This window comes from Medicago truncatula, chromosome 3, assembly GCF_003473485.1.
Source record: "Medicago truncatula cultivar Jemalong A17 chromosome 3, MtrunA17r5.0-ANR, whole genome shotgun sequence".
Classification (NCBI taxonomy): domain Eukaryota; kingdom Viridiplantae; phylum Streptophyta; class Magnoliopsida; order Fabales; family Fabaceae; genus Medicago; species Medicago truncatula.
The window spans coordinates 28,876,769-28,897,599 of record NC_053044.1 but is presented as its reverse complement, the minus strand read 5'-3'; the positions used below and the strand labels follow the sequence as shown (position 1 = coordinate 28,897,599).

Sequence of the window (20,831 nt, the reverse complement as noted above, 5' to 3'; positions counted from 1 at the left end):
GAACCTACTTAAACTGAGTTTACATGAACCTACTTAAACTGAGTTTACAAAATCGCAGAACTGTGAATCGCAGAACAAGGAAAACACAAAATCAGAACTGAGAACCCATAAAAAGAAAAACACAATCGATTGAAGAACAACACTTGCTAACCTGATTTGCTTCGAATTTTCTTTGAAATCATGAATGGACGTGAGAAAATATGGTTTTGAAAATCTTCGCAGAACACCATCGATCGATTGGAGAATTATGGTTTTGGAAGAAGGGTTTTGGGGTGTAACCAAAAAAGAAGGAATAGGCTTTTTGAAAATCAAATTTTATGAAAGGGTAATCTTGTCATTTTGGGGTGCAACCATGATTAACTAGGGTGCAACTAGAAAAACTCTAATAATAATAATCTGGCTAAAATATGGTTTTAGTCCCTGCAAATATGCCTCGTTTTGGTTTTAGTCCCTGTAAAAAAAAAAATTGTTTTTGGTCTGCAAAATTTTTTATTTTTGAAAATAGTCTCTGACTCCACTTTTGTGATGATCTGTATACGTGGCACATTATAACTGAACCAATTTTGTAGTTTTTGGTCCCTGCAAAATATTTTGTTTTTAAAAAAGGTCCCTGCAAAATTTTTTGTTTTTGAAAATAGTCCCTCCAGGGACTATTTTCAAAAACAAAAAATTTTGCAGGAACCAATATCAAATTTTTTTTTTACAGGGACTAAAATCAAAACGAGACATATTTGCAGGGACTAAAACCATATTTGAGCCTAATAATCTCAATCAACTCTAATACTATTTTGATCACATAATTAGAATTAACAATAACAATACATTCTAATATTTTGAGATCTAATATGTTTCCCCAAAATTATAATAATCCACCCGAAACAAATGAATCATCTTTACTGTTTACCAGAAACAAATGGCTGAGTCGATCTTGAATCTCAAATAGTCCATATTCAATATATTTGTAGGCGTGGTTGCCAAGAAAATCCTGAAACTTTCCCATGAAGATTCCGTATGCTGGTAGCAAAGTGTTTTCCACAGACTCTATTACTTCTTTTCTAAGCTCTTTATCATAAACAAGCCACATGGATTGTTCACTACAAATCTCCTCGAAGTGTATGTTGAACAAATTGAGCTTGTCTATCAATGACTCTTGTGTAACACCCAACTCATTGCTGTCAACCTTGAGAAACCTGATCACCTTACTCCACGAGTTTCTATGATAAAGCTCAATGTGTTGTTGGATTTTTGCTTGGTTTTCTGGAAACCAATCATCACCGATATAGAAGCTAGAATTCCAGTGTATCTTATTTAACATTTGTTCTATGCGTTTCCTATTATTCATCATGAAAAGATGCTGCATAGCAGGGTACTTGTAGTTTTTAGACTTAGCTATCAATTCTGTCTCTAACAGTGCTATCATCCTTTTAATCTGCGCTGTAAATGAACAAGAAGTTGTCACTTCAGAAGCAACAACCTTGGGGTATTTTGATAAAATTTCCTCCAGCATCTTCTGTGAGCAATGAATAGAATCGAGGTAGTCTGTGACATGGTCTGTGATTGGATGATAGAGGCCATATGCCGGAGAAACTTGCTTCGCTATTGGGACATAAAAAGTTAGATTATCCAATTCCATGAAAAGGTCTCTGCTTGTTTCTCCTAACCTCTTAAGGGTGGCTATCACTTTTGTCACCAACGAATCAGGAAACCATGATTGATATTTCGGTCCAAAATGAGACAATGACCGATATATTTCAATTATATTGAGCAAACGCCATGCTGAGGGCCTTCCATCGGTAACTGCAAGGGCAAAATTCAGCATCTGACATATGGCTTCTTCGCAAATATCCGTGAAACAACGAGCAGCGGTAGAAGAGATACCGGAAAAGACAAGGTCACAAAGTCTTTGTTCAATTGGAAATAATATACAGAGAGCGGCATCAAAAGCAATGCTCCAATTCTTAGCCATCGTCTCTGCATATTTCACATTGTCGTCATCGATGTTGATATCTTGCAAACCCAACAATTTATTAATTAGGAGTTCTTGCAAAAATCCCCTGCGGTTACTGATGTACTTGTTGGTGAACTCCTCTTCAACTCTTGCACCAACCATCAACTTTGCAATTTCACGAATGTCGTTGATCTTTCCCGATGGAATCGGATCCGTCATGATAGCATGATTGGGCTCCAATAGTTTCCATTGAATAAAAATTCGTCGTGTTTTTTCTTCACGATATTTTTTCACCAGCTCTAAAATCATGTCCATTAGATTCGGATTTTCCAGCTGAAGTGTCCTCGTAAGTAGTGAGTCCACTTCAACGACTACTGAATTTTCACTCGGGAGCCCAGCATAACCGTTTCTTGCTGCTGAAGAAGAAAAGGCAGAGCGAAAAATGATAACGAAATAGCTGAAACCAACTCCAACAACAGCTAACTGCAATTTTACCTTCATGAGTTGCACAATTAGACATCCAAGAAAAAAATAAAGAAGATCAACTTCAAATCCACACTGAGTTTGTCTCTCAGTTTGTCTCGACAAACTGAGTGACATGATAGCAAAGGCAGCACATGAAATGAGGCTATAAGCATCTGGTTTCTCATTCACCACTTTATCATATATAAAAGAATAAACTGAGGTGAGGGTCAAAACAAAAAAGGCGGTATGAGCTTTGAACTTCAGACCTCTGGATGATTGCCATACCTTTGGATACAAAATCATAAGACAGATTATGAAACTTATAACACTGTAAAGAATTATCTTTGACAAGTTCCACTCACCAAACAGATAATTAAATGAAGAGCTGAGAGCATAACAGACTAGTCCAACAATAGCTGAAGCAAAACCAACAAATCTCCATACTTTTTCCTGCATCAGCCATCTCAGAATTTGGATCAGTATTGGCATCATCTTCTCTCTTAGGTGATAAATTAAAATTGCTTTGGCAGACATTTGTTATGTGATAGCCATTTCGGCTTTTCTTGAGAAGCCATGTATTCTCATTTGATTTCGGACGAAAGCTCCAAGAAAGTTCCGAAGAAAGACTATTTTTTTTTTTATGAAAAACTTAATGATCCTTTCAAAAAAAAAAAAACATAAATGATAGTAATATTTTATGAAAATGTATATATTTAATGCATTGTAAATTGTTTTTTTTTTTTTTTGTGTGAATAACATCTTAATTTATACCTCAACAAAACTTCTTAATTTAGAATTTTCTTATGAATAACTTCTTAATTTACACATAAAACAAACTTTTTAATTTAAAAGATATATGGGAGCTAGGACCCTCAATAGCAATACAAAAAAAATAAAAAAAATACTTTTTAGGATCTTAATAACAAATGTCGATATTGTCGAAGGAAACGTACAAAAATACCGATATTGTTTAATGTGAAAGAATTATTATTTTTGGATGTTTACACAATATTAATGTTAAGGAAAATATTATTCTACTTTTTGTTTTTTTGTCTCTTAAACTTAACTCAGGTAGTAAAAAACAATGCATATAATATGCAGATTGGGTTCGAACCCGTACATAGTAAAAAAAATATACTTTTTTTTATATGGAGTCACGCGCAAATGTACCAGGAGGAATTGACCGATCCTAAACTAAAGTTATGAAAAGTTTTTTTTTGACAAATAAAGTTATGAAAAGTTGAAAACACGTTAATGTATGTTTTTTTTTCTCTGTGAAAGAACACGTTAATGTATGCTTCTCGATTTCTGTGCAATTGTTAGTGTTGTAGGTAGAAAAAGAAAACTTGAACTCTAATATTTTGAAGTTTTTTTTTTGGATTATTGAAATTCAATTATTCGATGTTATGTTAATTTTTAATCATTTGATGTTATGTTAATTTTTAATATTTAATCATTTTGAAGGAAATTTAAATCTTAAATTAATTTTGTCTATAGAATATCAAAATAAGGGTTTTTCTACCTATGCAACATTGCATAGGATAAAGTACAATAAATGTACCATTTTTTTTAACAAAAACTATTATATTAATTATCATTTTCTTGAAAAATGGTAATTCTCTCTATCCTATTAATCTTTCTATTTTTTTTTTATGACTATATAATACTCCATGAATTACATCTGGTAATAAGTATAATAGTGCATGGAGAACTATCCATGAATTAAATGGAACGATATTTCTTTGTAGAAGGGTGCCGTGAAAAATTATTTGGATTTGTTTTTAAGTAGAAAATTTAGTTAGATATAGAAGTCAGAACAAATTTAACTCCAAAAATTTAGATAGTAGCAACAAATTCAAGTAGTGTCCCAAAAAATAACAAATTCAAGTAGTGTTTGTGCGTGTCTAAGAAAAACGTAAATATGCTTTCCTCAACAAAAAATAAAAAAACGTAAATATGCTTGTGTGACTCGATGAAATCGTAAATAAGGAATTAGTTGAGAACATATGAGAAAAATGTGGTATAGCTGTCACGGGGTGTTCGCGGTTCGGTTTGGATCGATTTTGAGGGGAAAAGTGAACCGATCTAAAATAAAAATCATGTGCGGTTCGGTTCGGTTTGGATGATTATTCTAAAAAAATCCGATCCGGTCCGGTCCAAATATATGCGGTTTATTTTGGATCAATTTTTGGACATCCAAAGTGCAACATTTAATTTTTTTTTATTAATATTAATATTACACATGCATAGAAAAATAATAGGTTTGATACAAAATATAACACAAATGTATTAAAAAAGTTTTTTTTGACAAGAAATGTATTAAAAAAATTAACATTACACAATGAAAATGATTGATTATATTTGAAATAGATGAAGTAGTAATAATATAGATTAAATTAATGCAATATATAATATTAATAAAATAATAAATAAGAATTAAAATCTACTTTTGCGGTTCGGTTCGGTTTGGTTCGGTTTTGAAAAGGTTATCTGAAGTCCGAACCGATCATAGCGGTTTTTTTCAAAACAACATCCAAACACATCCAAAAATATTCGATTTTTTGCGGTTTTCGGTTTTTTTGGATCAGTTTGCGGTTTTAGTTTAGATCGGTTTGAATTTGAACTCCCCTAGCTGGCACATTAGGGTGCGTTTGGCTCTACTTATTTGAGGTCTTAAAGTTACTTTTAGAATAAAATTGAAAATTACAACTTTAAAGTTAAAGTTAAAGTTGTTTGGTATTTGGTGTTTTTTCCAACTTAATTAGTACTTTTAAGTTGAAATCTGTTCTTGTCAAAAAAAAAAAAGTTGAAATCTGTTTGGTAAAATATTTTTAAAAGAGTTTTGAGATTTTATTATAAATTCTCATAAATAAAATAAAAGACATTTTTTTATAAAATTTAAAATCTTGTAAAGACCTGATTTTTTTAGAGCAAATGAAAAATTATAAACATCTTGATGGGTGCAACCATCCCTTCCTCACTAACAACTTTTCAAGTTTCAATACAGCATGAGTTTCCATTCTAAACATATTGTAACTTTCACCTGGGGTGTTAAGAGTTTCTCGAACCCAAGTCCATCCATGAGAATAAAGAAATCTATTACCTTGCTTTTCAGTAAGTACTTCATGTGATAGTCATATGCAATCATTGCTGCCCCATAACATATTTTATAAAACATGCATTTTCTTTTTTTAACTTTTCTTGAATGTTCATTGATCTAATTAGAAGACATCCGTAAACAATGACATTACCAAACTAATATTTTAATTGGGTACATATAATCAAATTAATACTAAAGTACATAATTCATAAATAAATTTAAATTGAGGTATGCATAACAATCAAATTAACACTAAAAGACAAAACGCAAGCTAATAATAACCAATTGCATAAACGTCAAAAGGCAAGCTAATAATGCTACTGGAAGATTAATAGTAATAGAAATTAATACTACAATACTAGTTTGATCATGATAAATAAACAAAAGAATATAACAATCAGATCAGATGTACAAAATAAAATGCTGGCTGTTAAACAAATGGACATAACAATCAGATTTAACAATATTGCTAATATTATTTAAAGGTCAAAAGCTGATCATGATAGGCACTGAAACACAAACGTACATACGTATCCACATAAAATGCATAAAGTAAACTAACAAATGAACAAAGGACAAAAAAATTAATAAGAATTATGAGAATCAAATATTAAAATGTTGTACCTGCACTAGACAGCGACCGCAGCGGCAAACAACAGAGAATGAATGGAGGAGAAAGTTGGATCAGAATATATACAATTAGGTTATGTGTTTTGGCGGGTATACTTGAAAAGAAAATTAAAATCAGCGGGAACAGTGCCAAAAAATAAAAATAAAAAATAAAAATTGGTTTCTGCGGGAATCGATGTGTGGGCAGTGAACAATAGCTCCGAAAAGTTGGTCAAAAGTTCAATTTTACATCTTATTTTAAAAGTTGCTTCTATTTGATTTCTTTCCTTCCAAAAAAGATACTTCTATTATTAATAACTTTATTAAAATTGTGTTTGGCCCTACTTCTCCTTAAAAGTAGAAGAGAAGTGAAAAATAAGGAGGGTCAAACATGCTCTAAAACAACCGGATGAGTTTCGGGAACTTGCCATATCCTTCAGAAAAAATTCTAATGCAAAAGGAAAAAATACCGAAAGAAAAAAGTTCAACTACACATTGAACTGTGTTTAGAAGATGATTAATCAAATTTTCACAAAATATAATAAATAGAGTAGTTAATAGAGGTGAGAGATGGAGGGAAAATACAATTACTTGCAATGTTGAATAGGTTAGAAAAACTCATAAAATAATTTTAGGCTACTGAAGATTTTTTTTGGAAGAAGGCTACTAAAGAATTTTAAAAAATAAATAAATTATCATATACTACATATAAATACATGACGAGACTGATTTATGGTTGAAAACTGATTCTAGGCCAGTGGTTTTGGCTTTTGATAATGACTCTATTGTTCCTTGAAGTTTAAGTAATAGATGGTATACCATAAATATATATAAAAGTAAGGTTTTTTATGTTATGTGTCACTTCCACATTCATTCTCAATATTTTTATTATTCTTTCTATTTTTAAAAACCAATATTTTATTTAACATAAATATCTCAACAAACTTTTGATCTTATGCACTCAGTATTTTCTTTAAATTTTTATTGAATTTCTAATATTTCATGTAGGAGAAATATTTCAACAAACTACACATCAATCAATCAATCAATGGTATATATATAAAGTAAGGTTTTTTATGTCACGTGTCACTTCCACATTCATTCTCAATACTTTTATTATTTTTTCTATTTTTAAAAACCAATATTTTATTGAGTTAGTTAAGTAAATGATCCTTGTAAATATTCATAATTTTATTTTTAATCCCTATAAAATAAAATCACACTTTTTAGTCCTTATAGAATTTTGCATCAGCATTTTCAGTCCCTATAAAATTTTTCCATTAGCATTTTTAGTCCCTATAAAAAATTTCCATCAACATTTTTTGTCCCTAAAATGCTTAAGGAAAAATTCACAGGGACTAAAAGGTGTGATTTTATTTTATATGGACTAAAAATAAAACTGTGAATATTTATAGAGACTAAAAACTTAATTAACCCTATTTTATTTAACATAAATATCTCAACAACATTTTGATCTTATCTACTTGATATTTTCTTTAAACTGTTATTGAATTTCTAATATTTTATGTAGCAGAAATATTTCAACAAACTATACATAATACTTTCAACAAAATTTACATATACGATCTTATTTTATAATTAAAAGACTTCAATTTGTTTATTTGTTTTTAGGAAAAGAAGCTTCAATTAGTTATTACTAATCTTTTAGCACTATGTTATTCAATTAGTTTTTATGTTTTAGGAAAAAAAGATTCGATTATTTTTTTTTTTTTTAAAAAAAAAAAAGATTCGATTAATTATTATGTTATCTTTTAGCAACATATTATAATGCAAATGTTAACTATAATTAAATAAATTTTCATTAATCCCATATTTACATATTTTGAACATAAGCAGAAACCCCAAACCTTCTTTTCATCTAACATTTTTCCTTCTTCAGGTTTGCCAAACACCAATTTTATTATTTCTCATATATATATATATATATATATATATATATATATATATATATATACTAACCACTTTCTTCCTTTTCAATCGATTTTTCTCTCTCATACGCATGGACCACGAAACAAACTCATAAACACATGTTTAAGAGACCCAAAACTCTTACCACTTGGACTAATTCACAAATGAGTTGCATCATATACAAACTAGTTTTAATAATTGGATCAATAAATCTCATCATTAAATAACCAAAAAAATATCTCATCATAAAATATCTTTTGAAAAATCTTATCATTAAATTAAAGTTAGGCTAACTTATATCCTTAGAGAATAAGTTAATAATCTAAAAATAAAATTACAACAGAGGTTTTAAATTGAAAAAAATAACATTTAAAACTTTTAAGATATTAAATGAATCCATGAAATAACTTCTACATTTAGATTCTTAACTTATGTCTTTAGGGCAGAAGATAACATTTCTTTTAAAAAAAAAAAAAAAGAGAAATGATGACTTTTTTTTATGTGTTTTTCAAATAACGGTTATCATTTTGTCTGTTTAACAAAAAAAAATTTGATTCATACTAATAAATTTTGTTACATTTGATGTATTTTTTTTTCTTTTGGAATACTCTAAAATATTTATTTTCTGGAATACTCTAAACATATTGAAAACGTAGGTAAATATAATTTATTGGATTTGCTATAATTTGAATGTCACAAATATTTATATTTGTAATTTTATTCAAAAGCGAAATTCCAAAAAAAGTTATTATTCATAATTTATAAATATTAATGCAAAAAAAAAATAAAAAATCAGAAAGACAGTGCACGTAAGTGTCCAATCTTTCCACCAGTATCAGTAATAATAAAAAGAACTCATAAAAAAGTTAATGAAAAGAAATTAAGAATGTAATATTCTCCTATAAGATATTGTGATCTTAAATTCTCTAAAATACAACTAAGTAATTCGGCTTAATTGGTTAATGAATTTCACGACGAATCGTTTTAATGAACCTAAAAGTTTGATTCAAGATTAAATTAATTTTTTTACTTACTTCTTGGTCGAACTCTAAATTACTTATCTTACATTTCCTTAGGAATCAAAGAGTTAAAAAAAAAATTAAGAATAATCTCAATGATACAATTTTGTTTATTCGTCGTAACGTTCAAATCTACATAAAAGGTCAAGACAATTTTGTTTCAAGATTTCTAAGGTCGACAGATTTTGATTATTTTTAGAGGAAGGTGAATAGAAACTTCAAAACACATGTAATATCTCTCCCTTAGTAATATGAAACCACACTAGACATGGTGGGTCAAAGATTTTTGAAAACGGGTCTACAAGCACCCTTGTTTGCGTGTAGGATAGGGTCTAGCTAACTCGTGTTCTTAGAGAATCTTTAAAATAGATTCTTTCCTTAACAAGAATCACTCTCTATTAAGGATCTCATTGGAGCAAGAAAAAATGAGCATTTATTAAGTAACGGACAGCTATATACGAACCCTCTCTCTCATCGACAACTAACGGATCCCACGTGTAAAAGAAGTAATAAAATATGTTCCGGTTTGTCCCACTTGCAAAAGAAATAATAAATTATTTTTGTATAATAATGTAAAGTTGGTGAGACTTATTTAAGTACTTTTAATTGAAGTTCTTATTAGTGTATTGTCATTGGAGTCTTTGAATCCTTAATAGGTACTTTCATTAAAAAATTATAAATAAATGACGTGTACACGTGAGGTCCATTTAAAGAGTCTCTATTAATGGACTAACATTGTAAATGATTTAGAGTATATGTTAAGAAAACCAAAAGTGATAATTTTTGTTGGGTTTCAATTGTCAATGATTAAGTCTCACATTACCTACTATAAAGCCCGGATACAAGATACGATACTGTACCGATACGGAAAAATTTCAAAAATCAAGATACGAGTCGGCTGGGATACGTTAATAAAAAAATTATATCATCAAATGTACAATATAATTATAACCATTTTTTAATATGTAAATATATTAACAAACAAAAGAAATCAGTCATAGGCTCGTAGGACATCAACATAAATATAAATAATATTGACGATTAAGAGAGTGATGATTAGTCAATTACAAACACAATATATCCCAAAAAGAGCACCGTCAGTGCTATACTATATCCAAAAGGAACATTGTTAGTGTTATACTATATCGATAAAAAATAAAAAACACTATATAAAAAAAAAAAACACATAAGTACTCAAGAGTTAAGTTATTTTAGTAAACATTAATTGGGAAGTATCGGGGCAGACATCAGTGCAGGATAATTATCGGATACTCTCCTGATACGTATCGGGAAGTATCGGATAATTATTTTAAAAATAAAATAAAATTTAATCTTCGGATACTCTCCTGATACGTATTAGGAAGTATCAGGCAGGTATCGGTGCAGGATACGCAGAGGATACAATATATCATCCATTGAAGTATCGAGGCTTCACAGATTACCTATGATTGGATAAAATGTTGGATGTATAAAAGAGGTGAGCCATATATACCTAATGTTTTAAGTTTTTAGAAAATGTCTCTTTTTGTGTCATAGCATTTGGCCTAAAAAATAATAATATTTAGACATTTAAAAAGTTGAATACACTATTTGTCTTAGGAATATTCAATAATAATAATAATGTTCTTCTGAACTTAGCTCAATAGGTAAGGACAGTGTATAATATGTGCAGGGTCTGGGATTCAAACCCAACCACCACAAAAAAAAAAAAAATCAATAATAAGTTTCTTAACACACCCATTCATTTGCCTAATTTTGAACTCATATCCATTAAGTATTAATTCTTCTCATATCCATTAAGTATTAATTCTTCTGTGTGTGGTTGTTGAGCCTAAAGATACTCAAATCAAACATCCCCATTATGATGAGAAGCATAGAAGCGTATACTTTTTTCATCAGGAATAATCGAACCCCGTACCCCTTACCCCAAGGTTTATAACACTTATCATTCCCTGCTAGAATTTTACTGAAGTTACAACATAATTGGCTCAAACTGATTTGTCTTAATTTGTTGTATTGTAGTAATGATGATGAACGAGGAGGAGGAGGATCACGAGGAGGGGTCGAGTGGAGAGTAACAGAAAAAATGACTATGGAAGGAAATGAAAATGAGAATTCCCGCAATGTATGCTCTATTAAATGATGATGACTATTACAAAAGCAACATCTTTTAAATGATTACCTACAAGGCACTATAAATTTACATGTAATAACCAACTTTTTCTTTTAATACTAACAATGGCGCTCACTGTAGCATATGCCAGTTCACTGTCATTTCATGTTCTTGGATATTAGAACTTCTACATCTTTAGTTTAGTATTTTTGTGCACCAAAATACAGGTATGATCACTCGCTCTATGCAGGTTTCAGAGTACACGGAGGGGTTTGTGAAGGGGAGACAGTTGATCTACTAAGGAATGACCTCTGCTTCTCATCAGCAAAGCAAAGAACGGATTCCTCGCAAACCACCAAGGCAGTTGAAGGTAAAGCAGGCTTGAAGTCGAGAAGTTTTGAGTATTCCGAGATAAGGTGGAACATGTAATCATAAATTCGATCTATGTTCAAGCTTTCCATATAATCTTGTCCTCTTTTCCCCAACGCTGCAGCCTGTATAACAATATAAAAGCAACTACATAGTTAATCAAATTCATTGGTAATGTACTTCTCACAGAAATCTAATTACAAAGAAAAGTTCAATAATTGAAAAAAACTTTAGGTGACTTGCAGTATAAAATTGATAGGTGACTAACATAGAGTAATCAAACTAGGATCAGCTATGTTTCATGGCATTGCATTTTCTATGTATTTATAGTACCATCACACTAAATTCTATTATACCATTAGGGTCTTGTTTGGTTAAACAACTCAATTAACCGCTTATAGCATAAGTGCTTATCATATAAATACCTATCTATTATTTCTATTACAAAAGGTGAAATAAAATAAAACTGTTTTTATTTAAGTTATAAGTTGTTTACACAAGCTAGCTTGGAAAGCTTATGGAAATATCATAAGCTCTCTCAAGAAGTCTCATAAGTGCTTATGTCAATAGATAAACTCAAATAAGCCAACCTAAACAAACCTTTTAGGCTCATGAATGTTGTGGTCAAATGTCACACCTAATAATAACCATGTTTTTCCTTATATATTGAAAATATATCATATCACATTCATTTTGAATAATTGAAATAAAAACATTCATTTCGACTGGCAAATTCAACTACACAAAATGAACAAGTTTATAATTTTTAACATACAATGCTAAACATTTGACAAGGAACTTGATCTTAACCTCGATGTTCTATCGTCTCGCTTCAAGAATTTGTTAATTTTGTCAGACTTTGCAACATCTTACATTTTTTATTATGGTTTCTTTTATAAATACAAGAGTTTTGAGCAGGTTTTTATAAGACACCGGGTATAAATAGTAGACACAGAATAGAACTATATTGGTCCACATGGATCAAAACTAAATGACAGGAATATACAAAAATGAGTAAACCAATACCTCTTTTGGGTGCTTGTTTCCCCAGTCTACATTGCGCTTTATAGATGGACATAGATCTAGAGGATCAACTGGTAAAAAGTTTTGTAGTGGAACAAGACCACGTGTGAAAAAATCTTCATACTGCGGCCGTATAATTAGTGCCACAGAACCACATGAGAGAATATATTTCAAACTCACAGACCATGCATACCCTTCAGCATAGATCTTATATCTGGTGGAAAAATAAATCAAAAGAGTGGGAAACAAAGGACAACAATCAGCAGCATCGTATAAAACATGATCAATATAAAACTACTTTATAAAATAAAACTTGAAGATGTAACCAAATAACATCCCAAATCACTGTAACTTCTAAATTTAATTTGATCTTCTTTGTATATATGGCTTAACTGCAATTTTGGTCCACATATTTTCACTCGTTTACGGAATTGGTCCTCCATATTTTAAATCTGGATTTTTGGTCCCTCACTCAAGTTTTTTGACCCAAGAGTGGTGATGCTATTGATGTGGCATAGAACTTGCCGGTGTAGAATCATCCAGATGAGGGAATGGGAGCTGGTGAAGAGGAGATGAGATGATATGTAAGTGAAGAAGATGAGGATTATGTTGCAAATTCAGATGATAGAGAAATTATGAATCCACCTGGACAATTCCACACCAACAGGTTTCATTTAACGTCAATAAAAACTTCTGTCATCACCACTTTTGGGTCTAAAATCTGAGTGAGGGACCAAAAAAGTGTATTTTAAGAACAGGAGGGGGACCAATTATATGAGCTAGTGAAAATAGGAGAACCAAAATAGCAATTAAGCCATATATAATTAAGCATTGTCGTCTTAACTGAGCAAAACAGTCCATGTATATTTTGTGAGCATTATAATCCATGTTATTCGGTAGGTGTAATTTTGAGTTTTGAGTAATTCTCTAAGACAAAGACAGTAAGTTGCTTGCCTGTGATTACACTGTTTTGAAAGTTTTGATTCCTGAAAGCCACTTCTAGCAGCTGCATCCCAATCCTGCAATGCATATCAAAATATACATCAGACAACTAAAGTTTGGTACATAAAGCATATTGAAATTACAAAGATCGATTAATGTCCAATTTGTGAAAGGCCATTGCATTCAACCTGACGCATAATTTCTGCTCCCCACTTCATAGAATCATTGCAAGTAAGTAATTCGGTACGAAGAGGAGATGCAACATCTGGATTTCCTTTCCAGTATGCTAGCGGATTCTTATTTTTCCAACTGACAACTTGAGCACCTTGTTTAATATCTGGGAACTCTTCTTGCCAAGGTCGTATGTTTATCTCTGGCCTGACCAACAAATGTTCAACACAATTACATCATCAAAACAGCACACAAATCATCAAAACAAACAACAAACCCTCATTTGATTCATTCAAAATTAGTCATTCGATTTATAGGATAAAGTAAGTAATTCTAAACATCAATAAATATTAATGGTCGATATTAACTACACATGCATAACAAACTGTGAATATATTGAAATGTAGACTAATGATTTATTCATCTACAATTGAGATTACTTACTTTCCTCTAATGTAAATTGCTCACTTTAAAGGAGTTAATTCAAACGTCAACGTTACATAGGTGATGCACATCAATCCTAGTCCAAAAATTGATCTTGTCTATCAAATATATTCATATCAATGTAGCACCAAGAATTTAGATTGAACACCAACACACGTGGTTACATCTAGTTTTCGAAAATTATTACCAATGTCTACTTATTATTGTCAGTGTCGTGTCTGATGTCCATATCTATGCCAATGCTCCATAATTGATATTAATATATCATTGAATTTCAATGAGTCAAGAACATAATGTCCAATCAAATCAAATAACACTTAATATTAAAGAGTAAACAAGGCAATGAAAAATTGATGAAAAGGTAACATTTTGAGAGAAACCCAATTGAGATCTTACCATCCCCAGAAGGACCAATCAGGAAAAGGAATATCAAAGTGTCCCTTTGTGGTACAATAACGAAACAATGGCAAAGGCATTGAAGCATGTTCTGTTTTGTTAATACTAGGCTTATCCATGCAATCAAACATCAAATCCACATCAGGTACCAACCCAGGATACCTTCTCAAAAGCTGCAACAAACTCCAAACAGTAAACATAGCCCTACTTTGAACACAAGCATAATACCAATCCACAAACAACTTCCCCCCAACAATCACCACTCTAAATGCAGCATACTTTTGTGCTTCCACCAAATGCCCTTTAGAAATCTTTGTTTTCTTCCATGGCTCCAGATCCTTCCGGATCGCCCGGAAGAAATCAGGACAATTTTGTTGTTTTGCATCTTTGGCGGCAAAACTAGGTCCTGTTTTGCCGCCAGAGTCTGCAGAACCACATGTGAGATAAGAGCATTGTATAATTTTGTAGGCTCGGCTCTGTCGAGTCTCTTCATCAAAGGATTTGGTAGGGAAAACATGCCATGGCGTTGGTTCTAGGTTGTGACCAACCACTGTTCCAGTTCTGCTAGCTACATCATCCACCTGTTTGATGAAATTACACAAAGAAGAAAAAAAATAGTTAGACAGCAAAAACAATGATAGAATTTGAAAGCTCCTAGCACCAACTGGTATCTGACACGACACTGATACATGTAATTATGTTGAATTTTTTTTCCTTCAAATTATTCCTATATACATATGTCAATGTAGTGTCGTGTCAAATGACCATACATGTTTGTGTCTGTGTCAGTGTTTCATAGTTTGACGATTGAAGGGAAATTGAGAAGTGGGTTGGTGATGGGGTGTGGAAAAAAGAAGGAAAGAGAGAACCTTGTAGAGAAGAAGTGCTGTGAGAGAGAAGAAAGAGAGAGCAATGACACAAGGTAAGAGATAAGTAGGGGTACGAGGAGTGTGTTTAGAAGAATGTGCCATTGTAGAAGAAGAAAAATCAGAAACAATGAAGAAAGTGTCTTTTGAGTTTGGTAACACATTTTGTTATGTTACTAAATGTTGTTGTAAAAGATTGAGAAGAAGTGGTGGTAGAGTCATGATTTAGAAACATAAGGACACTCATTTCACATGATGGTGGAGACCACGTGTGTGAAAAATGCTGTGAAAAGTTGAGATTGAGGTTATTATGATGATGATGTTTTTGTTGAGGAATTGAAAAGAAAAAGTTTTGGCTTTTTGGTTTTTGTCTTGGTGTGAAACGTGGTGATAATTGCATGAGAGAGAAGAAGTGGAGTTGAATATAATTTACTTGATTTGGAAATTTTACTATCACATGGTAAACAAGACATGACGCAGTGAAATACGGGTTAACTTGAATTGGCGTTGTGCAAATTTTTCTCTCCAAATTTACGGTAATCAAAGCCATTTGGAAGTTGGGAATTGGAATGATGGTTTTTCACTCCATCTTTGGATTTAGGCTGTTATGGATGATATAAACTTTGTTTAATTGTAATTAAATCTTAATTTCTTCAGTTTTATAGTTTTAATTTATTGAATAATTGACGTATTCGATCTAAATTTATTGAATAATTAATGTATATAGTTTTAAGGGTTAAATAAGTATTTTGTCCTTAAATTAAAAATATAGCGAATTTTGATTTTAGTGCCTAAAAAATTAAACAAAATGTTTTCATTCTCACAATTATTTTTTATTTTGTTTTTGGTCTCTAATGGTCAATTTTTGTTAATATAAATGTCAAGATTATGAATCTTTTCTATTCAAAATGTGTTCATGTTATATCTGTTTATTATGTTCAACTATTTATGTTTATATTATGGTGGATTCTAGAGTGAACCATCATATAAGTGGTTCATCGGTGGACCAATTTAAATAATAATTATGAACCATTGGATCACTAAAGTGTATAGATTCTAATATGCACTTTATACATTAGATTTGTTTCTCTCCTATCTTCCACAGTTCCACTCTTTCCATAACTTCTCAATCTCATTCCTACCTCTGCACTTCTGCAGCAAACATTTTTTTCTTACTATCGCCATCATATCTTACCACCAGCATGGAAATATTATTGAATTATTTAATTTTGTTTTATAAAAAAGAGTTGCTTAAAAAATTGCTTCAATTAATGGCATTTGAAATTGGTCGTTGCAGAGTTTTGTAACAAAAGACATTTTTAATGGTTTCATAGATACCATATTCAACATTAAGATCTAACAATTAACGTTTCCAACAATAGAGAAAGCATTTTTGAAATTATTTTAAGAAATTTTTGTTGTTTGTTTTAGATCTAAAATGTTTCCTTTATCAATCATCTCGACTGAAATTTTAATCAACAAAATATTTTTTGATTTGAAAAAGTGACAGTGAATTAATTTTTAGTGAATGGAAGGTGTGACGGTGATATAAAAACTGCATATTGGAAACTCAAAGGTGGGAGAAATGAGAAAGAAGAGAGATGCTGGAGGAAAGGGATTGCATGAGCAAGTTTTATATGTTACTGTTTTTATTTTTAACTGATCTAGACCTTCGATTATTTATGAAATAAATCTAACGGTGTATGAAGGTGGTCCACCGATGAATCACTTAATTGGTGGTTCACCTTAGAATTGATTCTAGAGTGAACCATCATATAAGTGGTTCACCGGTGGACCAATTTAAATAATAATTATGAACCATTGGATCACTAAAGTGTATTGATTTTAATATGCACTTTATACATTAGATTTGTTTCTCTCCTATCTTTCACAGTTCCACTCTTTCCATAACTTCTCAATCTCATTCCTACCTCTGCACTTCTGCAGCAAACATTTTTTTCTTACTATCGCCATCATATCTTACCACCAGCATGGAAATATTATTGAATTATTTAATTTTGTTTTATAAAAAAGAGTTGCTTAAAAAATTGCTTCAATTAATGGCATTTGAAATTGGTCGTTGCAGAGTTTTGTAACAAAAGACATTTTTAATGGTTTCATAGATACCATATTCAACATTAAGATCTAACAATTAACGTTTCCAACAATAGAGAAAGCATTTTTGAAATTATTTTAAGAAATTTTTGTTGTTTGTTTTAGATCTAAAATGTTTCCTTTATCAATCATCTCGACTGAAATTTTAATTAACAAAATATTTTTTGATTTGAAAAAGTGACAGTGAATTAATTTTTAGTGAATGGAAGGTGTGACGGTGATATAAAAACTGCATATTGGAAACTCAAAGGTGGGAGAAATGAGAAAGAAGAGAGATGCTGGAGGAAAGGGATTCACCTTATAGTATATTCAAAAAATGTCAAGAACACGTCAAAATTATTTTCGTTAGGGACCAAAAACAAAACAACAAAATTTGTGAGGATGAAAACACCTCGTTTTATTTTATAAGGACCAAAATCAAAATATGTTATAATTATAGGGACGAAAAACTTATTTAACCCTTGTTCTAATATAGATCAGATATATTAGTTGTTCAATGAATTGTTAAGTGCTAGAAAGTAGTAAATATTGGATATATATTAAGCACTTTTGATTATTTGTTTCACAAGTTATTTGAGGAAAAACTATGAAAATGTAAGAAAATGTCTTCTTATGCTTTTTATGTCTTATTTGATCCAATTGTGCAGGAAAAGAATGAACAAGACAAGAACGAAAGAAAGAAACATCAATAGAGGAGCAAAGGAAATTTCGCCATAGCGAAATTTGTCACCATGGCGTGAATGAGTTCCAGAATGTCAGCTTCCAGCTCGCACTCAAGTTCGCCATAGCGAAGGAAAGGCGAGCAAGATGGCGAGAAGTGATTCCAGAGACCATGTTTTTGAAGTTCAGAGTTCGCCATGGTGAAAAAAATCATGCCTAGCGAGCTAAGGCGGTTTGGAACAACTGGAGGATGACGTGGCAAAAACCCACTAGCAAAGAAAAGTCAGCTCGCCATGGTGAACAAATTCTTCCTGGTGAGAATGTAAAATTCTGCAGAAGTATAAAAGCTCATTCCCTCATTTCAAAACACATCTTATCATTACTTTAGTGAGAGAATAGGGTGAAAATAGTTGTTCTTCATATGGCAAGAGTGATTGAGTGTGGATTCATCAAGAAACTTTGAGAAATCAAGCTCTTAGCATGGATCTTCATCTTTTCTTCCACTTTTGTAATGTTATCATGACAATGATCAACTAAATCTTCTTAGTTGGGATTAGAGGTACTTGATCAAACTTAGAATGTAATCTTTTGATCTTTTGAATATATGATTCTAGCAATTTACAAGATATTGAGTTTATTCTTGCATTCCATTCTTATTTTTGATTTAAATGCTATTGAGAAATACTTTTGAATCTAGGTTTAGAATATTCATCTATCAAAACAATGCATGATTCTAGACATAGGGTTGATGTTTTGATAATCACACAAAGTATCCGAACTTAAAGCTTTCAGATCTTTTAAAAGATTGAGAAATCATCGATTAAACGATACGATTGATCTCACAATATCATTTAGACATGAATGATGTTGTTGAGTGATATGTGATAGTATCGGTAAAAAGGTAGAATCCGTATATGTGATCATTAGGTTATATTCGACGCTTGGTTAACGAACTCTAATTCCAACGATTTTACGCCTTATTACTCTCCATTTTTATTCTCGTATTTTAGTTGACGTAGTTTTTACAACAAACAACCAATTAATCCTTAACTTAAAATGATAATCGATGTTGAACGGTGTATGGTATCACACTAGTCGCTGAGGAGACGATATATAAATACTTACTTTTAATTGATAGAAAAATACTTCATCATGAATCTAAAAAAAATCTTTGTTTATGTATGAGACTATATGGAATACTTTCTCCGCCCCACAATAATCATCGCATTTGATCATTTTACAAAAATTAAAAAAATGTTGAACGCAAAAAAATTGTGATTTTACTCAATTGTGATTTTAGTTATTGTGTTAAACATGAAGTGAAGAATAATAAATTGTAAGTGATTCTCGTAATATTAATTAAAGGGAACAATGAAAAACACAATAATTAATATCACATTAAAAACTAAAAATGACAATCATTTTTGGACAATGATTTTTACATATGTGATAATTAATTTATATTTTTCAACTTGGTTATTTTGTTATACTTTCGTCAATCAATATTTTTCTTTGAAGAGGCTAAAATATAATTAGATAAAATAAAACAATCAAAGCACAAGAAGTGCTAAGATTGAAAAGTTATAAAGTCAAGAAACAAAAGACATCAAAACATAACGGTGCTAATAACCCAATAAAATAAAATAAATCAAAATTTAGTAGCATGCACACCTCACCTAAGCGGTTGAGTATTTCATTGACAATAATTGTAAGAGAAATCCTTAGATTTATTTTTAATCTTAGATCATACCAAATCTTTATCAACAAGTGTACATTTAAGCTTATTTTGGCTGCCTAAAACAATTAGTTATGTTGTTTCAAAATAATGAGCAAACAAATCATCCATATCGAGTGAAGACACTCCTTCACTTTTTTCCATGGAAATCCAAACCTATAAATTGAGAAACATGACTAGAGTTGTTCAAAAAGTACAAATAATGTCTAGCCAAGACAAAACATCCGACATAACTTATAAGATCGATGATTGTTAGAAAGTCCGCCTTTATTATGGTCTGTCCTTAGTCGCCTATATTATTTGATCTTCCTAAAACTTATGTTCGGAATTCTCAATGTTAGTTCTGTCACTTAAGAAGTCGTGTACTTCGCTGTTATAAAATTGTTTACATGCCACAGATACAAAACTGTATATCTATGTTAATTTGTATATAAGTTTCACGAATAAAACAATGTATATCTTCGTTCTTGTGAGAGTTAACTTAAAATCAGAATTCTGATGAATCGTGCCACGATGGAGAAGCTTCGTGCCACGATTGTTGAAGAAAAATTCTGGAGCAATCACTGGAAAAATCGTGCCATGATTGGATCGAATTGTGCCACGATGGTGCGATTGAAGATAAAAATAAAACGTATTTTTATTGAAGATTTGTTTCAGTTTTTTAAGGGATTACTTTCACTATAAATATAGACCTTGTATCAGAGCAAACTTTGAGAGAGAGAGAGAGAGAGAGAGAGAGAGAGAGAGAGAGAGAGAGAGAGAGAGAGCTGAAACAAGGGTTTAGAAAGGCAACAACAAAACTAGGGTTTGTATAGAGTTTGTCTCTTTGGAACAAACACTAGGTTTTGAGGGTTGATTCACCTTGGGAAACACTATTAGGATTGAGTCTCTTGGTTACGGGAAGAGGCTGGGACTTTGGGTAGAATT

The 20,831-nt window shown here is 31.1% G+C and overlaps 2 protein-coding genes across 2 annotated transcripts; both read right to left on the bottom strand.

Annotated features, from left to right (window-relative positions):
- Positions 1 to 799: 799 nt before the first annotated feature.
- Positions 800 to 3,028, bottom strand: LOC25490887 (exocyst complex component EXO70B1). The gene has a single exon (XM_013604794.3). It carries the CDS (start codon positions 2,945 to 2,947, stop codon positions 860 to 862), a length of 2,088 nt encoding a protein of 695 aa, XP_013460248.2. The 5' UTR covers positions 2,948 to 3,028; the 3' UTR covers positions 800 to 859.
- An 8,145-nt stretch (positions 3,029 to 11,173) lies between these two features.
- On the bottom strand, positions 11,174 to 15,719 carry LOC25490886 (O-glucosyltransferase rumi homolog). The gene is made up of 6 exons (XM_013604793.3): positions 15,398 to 15,719; positions 14,529 to 15,109; positions 13,706 to 13,895; positions 13,530 to 13,594; positions 12,579 to 12,789; positions 11,174 to 11,677 (listed from the first exon to the last, which is right to left on the bottom strand). Exons 1-6 carry the CDS (start codon positions 15,497 to 15,499, stop codon positions 11,426 to 11,428), a joined length of 1,401 nt encoding a protein of 466 aa, XP_013460247.1. The 5' UTR covers positions 15,500 to 15,719; the 3' UTR covers positions 11,174 to 11,425.
- Positions 15,720 to 20,831: the final 5,112 nt, after the last annotated feature.

Bases quoted from the DNA above. Each gene is read 5' to 3' on its own strand.
- LOC25490886 (XM_013604793.3), bottom strand. From the start codon at position 15,499: ATGGCACATTCTTCTAAACACACTCCTCGTACCCCTACTTATCTCTTA. The intron at 15,110-15,397 runs GTTCTCTCTTTC...TTCATCAAACAG, and splicing joins CAGCACTTCTTCTCTACAAG to GTGGATGATGTAGCTAGCAG. The intron at 13,595-13,705 runs GTTGAATGCAAT...TATGCATTGCAG, and splicing joins GAGCAGAAATTATGCGTCAG to GATTGGGATGCAGCTGCTAG.
- LOC25490887 (XM_013604794.3), bottom strand. From the start codon at position 2,947: ATGTCTGCCAAAGCAATTTTAATTTATCACCTAAGAGAGAAGATGATG.